Below are 12,156 nucleotides of genomic sequence, written 5' to 3'. Positions count from 1 at the left end.
ACCTCCCATTTTAGGGAAGTGGGGGGTTAGAAAGACAAAAAGTAGCCTATGTCACTCTCCATCCCTTCAACTATCTCCACTTAAAAAATCACGTCAATTCGTGGCTCCGTTTTGCCGTGAAAGACGGACAAACAAACAGACACACACACTTTCCAATGCAAACATTGTAGAACATGGAAAAAATGGACCAGTTACATTTGCCCCCCAGTCGAGATTTGACCCGCTGTTCCTTACATATCAATATTGAGTGCGGCCTAGCCACGACAATGGTCTAAGGCGTCTTGCGGCAGCGGCAAGCGGTAAGTCACAAAAACAAAAACGCAGCGCGCGCGAGGCATGCCACGACCTTGCCGCTGTTCGAAATCGCGCGCGGGTTTTTACGGGCTTACCCGCGGCAGCGGCGCGCGGGGCGGCGCGCGACTCAAACAACTGTAGCGCGCCGCGCGGGCGGTGCCACGACATTACAGCGGCGCGACCGGCCTAGGCGGCTAGATGGGGCTAGCGATTCCGCGCGAAACAAAATATTTTGTTTTTATTATGAGCGTCTTGAACCCGAAACCTTTATTTAATGAAAATTGAATTGTACTTTCGCGTATGTAGTATGTAATAATGTTTTCAAACATATTTTTGTATAGTATTTATTCGTATTTACTGTTAATTTTTTTCTAAGTGTTTATTTATATTAAGTATCATTTAACTAGCCATAAAATAAATTCCATGTACTTAGTCATCACACATATTCTCTTGTACAAGACGTAATTGACTAATTAAAGCATTCTATGCACTTTAGAGTCACATTCGACAGTAAAAACATGTTTTTAAATATGAAAACGTTCTGGCCGCTCCTAGGCCCTGCCGCCGCTTCTAAAAGTACGTGGCATGGCTAGCGCCCGCGCGCGTTTCCCGCGCAGCCCCGCCGCCCCGCTCGCCGCCTTAGACCATTGTCGTGGCTAGGCCGCTGTCTTCACTTTCCATCGGGGGAAAGTAGGGTTAATCGCCAGCCAGATCACCTATAAATGCTTTCTGAATACTTAATAGTTGTTGAACATAATTTTTAAGAAAAAAAAACCGCCTTCCTTTGGGGTTCTGGTGATAAATACTTTCAAATGTTGGATTATGTTATCAATTCGTCTGTATATTTTTTAATGTTTGTTATTCGATATCTCCGTCATTTCTGAACCAATTTTGAAATCTGGATGATTCTGAAGTACTTACAGATGAGAATGATTATCAGAACGGAACTCTAACCAGGGGCGGCTCACTCTTCATCAGCAGTTCCACTGCACCAAATGTCACTGTTCTGGACGTAAGTGCATGCTGTTCTTATAAAAATACCAAAGTCACTATAAGTGTGCCGTTCAGATTTGAGGAGTTCCGTTCTGACCATCATCAGCAATTCCACTGCACCAAATATCACTGTTCTGGACGTAAGTGCATGCTGTTCTTATAAAAATACCAAAGTCACTATAAGTTGTATATCAGTACGCTTCACAAAGCCAGCGAAGACGCACGTGCATAAACTTTACGTATTTATTCCAAACGAGGCAGCGATTGTCAAACTCTCATCATGCAGTGTTTTGATTGCAACCTAGAAATCAGCGATTCGGCTCAGTGTAGCGGGTGTAAAAATCATTTCGGATTTTGTTGTGCTAATATTACAGAAACGGCGTATAGAAAAAGGAAAACTGGGTGGAAATGTTTAAAGTGTTCAAAGTGTAAAAAGGATACCACACAGTCTCCCTTAGTCACTAATCAGCCGAATATGTCTAATCCTGGGCCGAGCCCTTCCAAACCAGTTGATCTGGAATCTTTACTTAGTGAGATCCGTGATATGAAGCCGCATGTTATGAGCCTATCGACTCTTAAGCAAGATGTCGTCGATATCAAGGCTGATCTGGCGGAGATAAAAAGAACTTGCGATTTCACAAGTAATAAATTGGACGAGTGTATTTCACGTTTAACAGAAGTTGAGAAAAAGATTCCTGAGATCGAGATTCTCCAAGGCAAGGTTCACACTTTAAATCAGGAAGTGTCATCACTCAAAAGCGAACTCGCTAGTAAGGATCAATGGCACCGCCTCAACAATGTGGAAATTAAGGGGTTCCGCTAAGAAAAGAAGAGAACCTGTTCTCAATCCTTGATAAGATCTGCGGCGTTGTGGGCTTCCCAATCGACAAGACTAGCGTTAACTATATTTCAAGGGTCCCTGCTTCTAACTCGAATGAAAAGTGTATCATAGTAGGATTTATAAACAGATATATAAAGGAAGATTTCCTGGCGTCTGCGCGACAAAGGAAGATCATCACGGCTGCCGAAATTGGGTTTCAGGGCAGTCAACAACGGATATATGCAAACGACCACTTAACTCCTACAAATAAACAGCTGCTCACGAAGACGAAGAGTACTCTGAAGGCGAAAGGATATGCTTACATATGGGTTAAATACGCAAAAATTCACGTTAGAAAAGATGACTCCTCCAAAGTATTTATAATTAATAGTGACCACGATTTAAACAAACTGGTTTAACTAATGGCTTACGGTGCTTTGTTTCCTCGCTATTGCTGTCCCAGATAATTCTAGTAGCAAATTTACTATATTTTATATTTTTTATATTAAACTTAAAAGTGTTACACATTATACAAACTTTGAGAACCTTTGTACGTCCCGAACCAGGCGGCAGTTGTTATTGTCCGGGCCGGCCGCTTATCGCCGATTGCATTTTTTGCACGATGTTACTATTACCTGCGCCGTTAAGCTCATTAACATATATTTATCCCTGTCTATTTCATTTGACTATCGGTCCTGTTTATTGTTTGCTCTCTCGCGCTTACGGGAAACTGTTTATGTCTATAAGAAATAATTTAAATAATCTTGTTTATCGATCGTTCTGGATGGTAACGTTGTACTACTTATTTACGAGGCTTTTTAAGTGTTCATTATCATGTTTTAATAAAATATTTTTAACTACAACATTTATAAGTGTTAAATAAATCAAGCTGTCCCATAATTTACTACCAAAATGTGAGGGGCTTAAGGACTAAAACGTCGATATTTTACAGAAACTTATGCTTAGCTAGCTACGATATAATTATGTTGACCGAAACGTGGCTTTTGGACGGGGTCTTAGATAATGAGCTATTTGATGACCGATATATGATTTGGAGACGTGATCGTGACGCAGCACTGACCGGTCAAGGTCGTGGCGGTGGCGTGCTCATTGCTGCTCGCAGGGACCTGGCCGTGATACCACGCCCCGAATACCACTCCACAGCTGAGGACTTGTGGGTCACGCTGTCTTTATCTGATGACTCTAATGCATTAACTAGGGTTCATTTGGGTGTATTGTACTTATGTAAACAAAATGAGGGACTTACGTTTTCCCAACAACTAACTAATTTTTGTAATCAACTTGAAAATATTGTTTTCAACCACCCTAATGACAAGTTTCTAATTTCCGGGGATTTTAATATGAGTAATATTGAATGGCTGACCCATGATTCGTACTTAACCCCCGCAAACTACACAACACATGAAGAGCGCGGTTTTATTGACGATTTGAATTTGCTTAACTTGAACCAGTATAATGGGGTTCGAAATCGCTACAACAAAACTTTAGATTTAATATTATCGAACGATATCGTGTATGTTGAGAATTGCTCTGATCCCCTAGTACCAATAGATCCTCACCATGAAGCATTAATTATTTCATTGCAATTTTCTGTGCTAAAATCTATTAGACCGGCATCGCGCTTTAAATATTATTTCAATAAGGGTGATTATATATCTATTAATAATGAGTTACTTCTGGTTAACTGGATTAACGAATTCTCGTGGCGATCGCTTGACCAGTGCGTTGAGTTTTTTTATTCTACTTTCAAAAGACTAAGAGATAAGTATATTCCCCATAAGGTCTTAAGCGCGAGCACTTTTCCTCCATGGTACTCAGCTGCTTTAATAAAGGTTATTAAGGAAAAAATAAGTATTTGAAAAAGTATAAAATTTATAACAATAAGTCAGATTATAACTCTTTTTGTATTTTAAGAGACCGTGTTAAAAGACTCGAGCGGGAATGTTATCTGTCATATATGCACCGAATTGAATGTAATATTACTCGCAATCCTAAGCAGTTCTGGACCTACATTAAGTCGCGTAGTAGTTCTCACGGTATACCTAGTACTTTAAAATACGGTGACATAGTCATTTCAAGTGGTACAGATATTTGCAATGCATTCTCTGACTACTTCTTCAAAACCTTTTCCGCACCCAATAGTGGTTCAGACACAATATCGTTTAGTAGTGATTCTAACTCACCAGCCGAAATATTTAATATCGAAGTAAATCCTGATTTACTTTTTCGATTACTTCTTAATCTTGATCCTTCTAAATCAGCTGGTCCTGATGAACTTCCGGCTCTGTTTTTAATAAACTGCGCTAAAGGACTATTGAAGCCTATTGAGTTACTGTTTAAGCGGTCACTGAGCGAGTGTGTTGTTCCGAATATTTGGAAGTCCGCATTCATTACCCCTGTGCACAAAAAAGGGTCTAAGTTAGAAATAATTAATTATAGACCTATATCCAAACTGTGTATCTTATCAAAAGTTTTGGAAAAAATAGTATACGCACAAGTTTATGATGCTATTAAACACTCTCTGAACCAAAATCAACATGGTTTTATGCAACGCAAATCGACAGTATCTAACCTAGTGTTGTTAAACGATTTTGTTACAAGGGCAATGGACGATGGTAATCAGGTTGATGTCATTTACACTGATTACAGTAAAGCGTTTGATCGTATTGACCACAGGTTACTTATTGTCAAACTTCAACGCATAGGTATAAGTGGCGACCTGTTGAGGTGGTTTTCTTCGTATATTGACAACCGATCCCAAGCAGTCGTTGTGAGTAACTACGTTTCTGGTTGGGTAAATGTTCCAAGTGGTGTTCCACAAGGATCTTTGCTCGGTCCCTTGCTCTTCAACATATTTATCGATGACATCTCTGTATGCTTTAGGTTTTCTAAGTTGCTTTGTTTCGCTGACGATATGAAAATTATTGCTGAGATTAAATCAGTTCGGGAAGTGGCTCTTGTTCAAACCGATCTTGACCGTCTTGGTATATATTGTAGAGATAACAAATTAGATCTTAACCCTTCCAAATGTCATGTAGTTACTTTCTCTCGTCAGCGATCATTGATTATGTCTGTTTATGCCTTAAATAATCAAAATTTATTGAGAGTATCTTTCCTAAAGGATCTAGGCGTAGTTCATGATTCTAAGTTACTATTTGATTCTCACGTGGACAGCATCGTGAAGAGCGCTACCAAGTCCCTTGGGTTCATAATGCGCAGCTCTTCTGAATTTAAACAAGCTAAGACGTTGAAAATCCTATATTGTTCATTCGTACGAAGCAAACTTGAGTACGCATCCCAGGTCTGGAACCCCTGTTACAATATTTATATAGACAGGATCGAGCGGATACAGAGAAAATTTATTAAGTTTTTATGTTTTAAATTAAGTACTCCTTATAACTCATCTCAGTATGTTAGTGTATGCAAAAAACACCATATGTTGCCTTTGTATCACCGTCGGGAAATCGCTGACACTACTTATTTCCTAAAAATCACTAGCGGCAGCGTTGATTGCCCTGATCTGCTTGGTAGTATTATGTTCAACACTCCCAATAGGGTTAAAAGGTACAATCCACCTATTTCGATTCCCTTTGCGTCCTCGAACTACAGACGTAACAGTTTCCTCGTTCGCGCAGCTAGAACACTTAACAGGCTATCTAGAGAGCACGATATTGACGTATTTAATGCAAATACCCAGGCTATACGGCGTAATTTAACTCTTAAATTCTTTATGTGAGCTTGCCTTTTAATTTTTATTTTTTGTTTTCTTTTCTATTTCGTATGCTTGATGATTTTTCTTCTTTTTAATCTTCCCGGTTTTTTCTTTTGTTTCGCATCTGTATTAACACTAGATTTATGTACTTGTCTAGTCTAAGCATATTTGTATACCTACTTGTAATACCTAATACCTAGTGAAGTTAATTTCTATAAGATTTCTATCGGTGAGAACCTGTAATTGGCCTCTTGTTTCTATTGTTTCTGTTAACATGTTTCATGTGCTGTTGGTTTTCCAATAAATAAATAATAAATAATAAATAATAAATAATAAGTGTGCCGTTCAGATTTGAGGAGTTCCATGCTGACCATCATCAGGAGTTCCACTGCACCAAATATCACTGTTCCGTACGTAAATGCATGCTGTTCCTTTAAAAACACAAAAATCACCATATGTATGCCTTTCAGATTTGAGGAGTTCCCTCGATTTCTCCAGGATCCCATCATCAGAACTGGGTTCTGAGAAAAATGGGACCAATCTGTATGCATATACATTCAATCAAAAAAAAAAATTTCAACATCGGTCCAGTAACGACGGAGATATCGAGGAACAAACATTAAAAAAAAAATAAAAAAAAAAACATACAGACGACTTGATAACCCCTTCCTTTGAGATTTGGAAGGCGGTTAAAAACGTCTTTAGTCGTCAAAGGGCTAATTGAACCATTTGTTACTTGTTTACTGTTTTTTTTTTTTCATGCATGACGAATCCTTTATGTGGAAAATAGACCTATAATGTTTTCTAGATTGGATCAATTGGATTCGTTTAAAACGAACAAATCCTGTACGATTTGAGAATTATCGATAGTTAGGATTATTTATAAGTTAGATTTATTCTGCTAATTAATTATTCTTTTTTTTTTGGATATAGCCAAAAGCATTTTTAACCCCCGACGCAAAAACGACGTGGTGTTATAAGTTTGACGTGTCTGTCTGTCTGTCTGTGTGTGCGTGTGTCTGTGGCATCGTAGCTCCCGAGCGGATGAACCGATTTAGATTTAGTTTTTTTTTGTTTGCAAGCTGAGTTAGTCGGGAGTGTTCTTAGCCATTTTTTATGAAAATCGGTCCTCTAAGTATGTCGGGGGTTCTTTTTTTCAAAACATTAATTTTGTCGTTAGGTTATTATCTTATTTACCTTTAAGATACAGAGACATTGTAACATACTCGTACGACTACAATATAGTTTAAATGAGACTGATGTAACAAAACATAATACGTAGGTACAATTAAGTGGGGGTATAGTATAACAATCTTTTGTTACAGCCCGTGAATGGTTATTATTTTTATTATTGCGAGTAGTAGGTGTATGAACAACTGTTACAAAATATAAACACGTATAATCGACGTCAAAGAACTATGTTAACATTGGACATCTTAATGAGTTAGAGCACAATTCTTGCTGCTGAGAGTCACCTACACTATGTATAATAATGTCTATGAAAAAAAAATAGTTGCCGGGGCAGTCCAGGCTCTGTAGTCAAATGTCGCGTCAATACGCTGATAGAGATAGATTGCATTTCTATAGGCCTAGCACATGATTGCCGCGAGATAGATGACACACGTCTTCTTCTAACTGTATTAATGACATAAGGACGGGTATTCTATCTCGCGGCGACATACTCTCGCGGCAATCATGTGCTCACCCTGCTGCGGCGTTTGGCGTCGCATAAATGCCATTCGGCTACGGAGGCCTGCGATGAGGGTGTGAGCCGCGTAAGTTATGACCCATCCACCCGGGTACGATTCCCGGTTCGGTCACAGGTTTCTAATGGGTCAACAACGCGCACGTGACGCCCCTTGAGTTGCAGGTGTCCATAGGTAACGCTACTTAAACGCTTTCCATCAGGCGGACCGTACCCATGCCTGTTTGCCACCGACATGGTATTAAAAAAACCGGCCAAGAGCGTGTCGGGCCACGCTCAGTGTAGGGTTCCGTAGTTTTCCGTATTTTTCTCAAAAACTACTGAGCCTATCAAGTTCAAAACAATTTTCCTAGAAAGTCTTTATAAAGTTCTACTTTTGTGATTTTTTTCATATTTTTTAAACATATGGTTCAAAAGTTAGAGGGGGGGGGGACGCACTTTTTTTTCCTTTAGGAGCGATTATTTCCGAAAATATTAATATTATCAAAAAACTATCTTAGTAAACCCTTATTCATTTTTAAATACCTATCCAACAACATATCACACGTTGGGGTTGGAATGAAAAAAAAATATCAGCCCCCACTTTACATGTAGGGGGGGTACTCTAATAAAACATTTTTTTCCATTTTTAGGGTTCCGTACCAAAAAGGTACAACAGGAACCCTTATGGTGCGACTCTGTCCGTCTGTCTGTCCGTCTGTCACATTCCTAAATATCTCGAGAACTACTAATGCTATCAACTTGAAATTTGGAATAGTTGTGAACATTGTAAACCTCTACAAATAGAAAGTATAATTTTTTTAAATATATTAAATTTAATTGTAGAAAATGGCCAAAATGAAAGGGGGGCAAACTGTAAATTTCAAGTTACAAGGTCAAGTGGGGTATCGTTGGAAAGAGCTCAAATTGAACGTAAATAAGCTATTTTTTATAATTTTTTTGTTGTGAAAAAAAAAATGAATTTTGAAGGAAAATGTAAAAAAAAATACCGTTCCCCCCCCTTATCTCCGAAGTTTACCAACGAAAAATTATGAAAATTTTAGTAAACATTGGTTTTATGCTAAATATTACAGGAAAAATATAATCGTGTTTGTATATTGAATACTTTTTTTTTATTCACAAAAAACTTTTCAGATTTTTACTTTCAATTTACCCACCCTTGCGGATGCACATCGTACTTCAAATTAATACGAGATGTTACGTAAACCATCTTCTGTCCAATAAAGTAAAAACTGTTTAAATCGGTTAACATTATAAAGAATTATCCCTGAAAAACCAGGTCGCGCAAATTAGTTAGCAAATTGACCGGGAGATGGCGCTATACACAATAATACTCATTAGTGCCTATACTTTTGTCTTCTAGTCAAGTCATTAAGTGAACGGTTTTTGAGATATCAGCTCTCAAAGTCGTAAAAAGTATGTCCCCCCCCCTCTATTTTTATAACTACGGGGTATAAAATTCTAAAAAAAATAGAGGTGATGCATGCTAATTAACTCTTTCAACGATTTTTGGTTTGATCAAAGTATCTCTTATAGTTTTTGAGATAAGTTGATTTAACTGTAATTTTGGCAGGTGTATAAATTGACATAATAAGTTTATTATATTTGCTGCTACGGAACCCTTTGTGCGCGAGCCCGACTCGCACTTGGCCGGTTTTTTATTATTGCACTTTGTTGGGGTGATTGATATACATATTAGTACCAAATTTTAGCTTTCTAGTGCTAACGGTTACTGAGATTATCCGCGGACGGACGGACGGACGGACGGACGGACGGACGGACGGACAGACAGACATGGCAAAACTATAAGGGTTCCTAGTTGACTACGGAACCCTAAAAAAGGTGGATAGTTCCAAAAGTAACTACCTATGAATGTACGTCTAATTTTGAAATTATTCCCTAAACTAATTTGACATGTCGTTGGTCGTCATTTAAATATTACTATTTACCAAGATATTTATTCTAGATAGGTAATGAGTGCAAGGTAAGTAAGCATAAGCAACCTTCACCGAATGCTCTCACATGTAACCTAGGTACCCTACCTACGTAACTTGTTCCACAAATAAACGGGATCTCGCATTAACATAGCAGACACTGCACTACAGTGACTAGTTGTCTGTCTACTACATATACAAACATGTATGCTGACAGCTATACAATGAAGGTGTTATTAATAAGTACAAGCATTGAAATAAAATTGAATGTGACGCGTCAAGAACGGATAATACAATTACGATACGTGTAATAATAGCACAAAACAAATGAACCTTTCTTCAATTTTGTTTTCAAATGATTAACCTACCTTAAAATTTAAATGCACAGGCACTAAATAAATATGAGAACTTGAAGTTGAAATGGTAAAATACATAATATAGGTACCTATAAAGATCGAGAAGTATGACTTTACCCAGCAGCAAAAGTACGTAGCCACAATTGATAAATCCATAACTTTGACCATGAAATTTTGCCTACATCAATCCATTGTACCTACCTAATTACACCTTTAATCTTGTTGCTTTCATCTGGCTCGCCAAGCAGCCTTCTATGTTTTTTGCAAGCTTTAAAAACAGGTAATTTCTAAATATACCTACCATACATTAGCAGCGGAAGCCTCGAGCCCCACAGCCAGCCCCTCGAAGAGCTCGTGGATGGACAGCGCCAGCACAATCAGGAGCCCCCTCAGCGTCACCGCCACGGCGTCGTCTCCGGACACCAGCGGCGCGTGGCTGTGCCCGTGCCCACTAGGGACGCTCACCTCCTTCAAAGGCTCTTCACCTTCAGGAGCATTCGTTCTCCTAATACTAAGCACTCTAGTAAAGCTAGTATTCGCAGTCTTATTCTCTCTACTATTAATGTAGACGTGGACTAGCTCTTCTATTAGATACATCATGAAGAATCCACCGCACATTATCAGGGCGGCCAGGTACAGCGGTAAGTCTGCGAGATCACCAGCCTCTGTAAACAAATGAAGTTTTTAAAGACATTGTATTAAACCATTGTCTTTGTGCGGATATTTGTGTAAATGGTTATCTTATAAGTAGGTATTATGATTTTGAGAAATTTACAGGTAATCAAAAGCAATTCCTATCTTAGGTCATTAACCTCCAGACATCGAATGTCCTTTTGTTTATCGTCGTTGATCAGTTAGGTATTGCATATTTATCTAAATTGCAATTATTATTACATAAAAAAGAGACCATGTTGACGATACCAAAATTCCTAGTCATTAACGGTCACCAAAATTAAACTGCTTAGTCTGAATTTTAATCATATTTAAGTAGAAATATAAACGGACAGTGAGGATATAAGTATGTATAAAAAAAGCATTGATTTTTAAAGTTGCAAGTTGCAATTTATAGTTTATACGTGTACCTATGTAGGTACTTGTATAAACCAGGGTGGCTAGCCGAATGGCACAATCGCTCACGAAACGCTCACGAAACGAAGCGCTAGTAGATATCTATCTCTATCGCGCTTGCGTCCAGGCCCCGTAGCCGAATGGCATTTCTCCGACGCCAAACGAAAGCGATACGCCGCTGGCTCTGTCGCGCCAATACGCAAGCGCGATAGAGATAGATATCTACTAGCGCTTCGTTTCGTGAGCGTTTCGTGAGCGATTGTGCCATTCGGCTAGCCACCCTGAGCAGAAAGAAACTATATGTGGCTAAGTGTTAAAATAAAACACTTAATGGTTACTTAATGTAGTGTATGCTAAGCTTAAATAGCATACTGAACACTATCTCGTGTGTCTATTGCATTAGCGGCAAAGCCGTGGAAAGTATCTGTCACTTACGCTCTGTCTATGGTATGATGGCCGTGGGCTGGACGACGGAGAACGGAGTGAGGATACATGGTATGCGAGGGCATTGCGGAGCCAGTGTGGATTGTAGGAGTAAATTAAATAACTAGTGATTAAGCAATCACTACACTTAATATAAACTATCTTAGATTAATCGTTAGCTTTTTAAGGTTACGAATATAATACATTGAGGAAGTTGTGAAGATATATGTATTTACTCTTTGAAGCGCAGTTATTACCTAAATACATAAAAAAAAAATAGGTACCAATAGGTTCTTGAAATTTTTGCTATGTCATAATTAAAATCAGTACCTACTTAGTATAAACTGATGTGGTTTGCATCGTCATCGTCACCTTGCGGATACGCCGGGTGCAGTGGTTCATTACAAAAACTACTGCACCAGTAAAAACTTTTTAGGGTTCCTTAAAGGTGGAACGGGAACCTATTACATTACCAACGCCGTGGCTTGCGTGGGCGACGGTCGCGCGATGGTCGCGCGACGGCGATGCGACGCATACAAAATCAAACCTTATCGATATGGAAGCATGAGACGCGACGGCGACGGTCGCGCGACCGTCGCCCACGCAAGACACGGCGTAAGACGCCACTGTCAGTCCGTCCGTTCATACGTCTGTACGTCCGTCTGTCACTCACCAGGCTATACAAATATCTCATGAACCGTGATAGTTAAGCGTTAATTTTCACATAGGTAAGATGTTTTTATGTTACCGCTATTAAAAATATAATAAAATAATTATTAAACTATAAACAGAATTTTCAGTACAGATGGTGTTTTTGTTACGCACTAGTG

General features: G+C 38.9%; 1 protein-coding gene across 3 annotated transcripts in view; it reads right to left on the bottom strand.

The window, feature by feature from the left end:
- LOC125232682 (zinc transporter ZIP1-like) overlaps positions 1-12,156 on the bottom strand; it is a 40,112-nt gene that overhangs the window by 13,928 nt on the left and 14,028 nt on the right. For all 3 annotated transcript variants that reach the window (XR_007177775.1, XR_007177776.1, XM_048138436.1), the window contains exon 2: positions 10,137-10,500. Coding sequence is in view for 1 of the 3 variants with exons in the window: in XM_048138436.1 (XP_047994393.1) it covers positions 10,137-10,500 (364 nt within the window). In the remaining 2 variants the exon portion in view is untranslated. The remainder of the gene's footprint in view (positions 1-10,136; positions 10,501-12,156) is intronic.

The sequence above is a fragment of the Leguminivora glycinivorella genome, chromosome 13 (genome assembly GCF_023078275.1).
Source record: "Leguminivora glycinivorella isolate SPB_JAAS2020 chromosome 13, LegGlyc_1.1, whole genome shotgun sequence".
NCBI lineage: Eukaryota > Metazoa > Arthropoda > Insecta > Lepidoptera > Tortricidae > Leguminivora > Leguminivora glycinivorella.
Note: the sequence above shows the minus strand (reverse complement) of the source record. Positions and strands in the feature narration are given on the sequence as shown.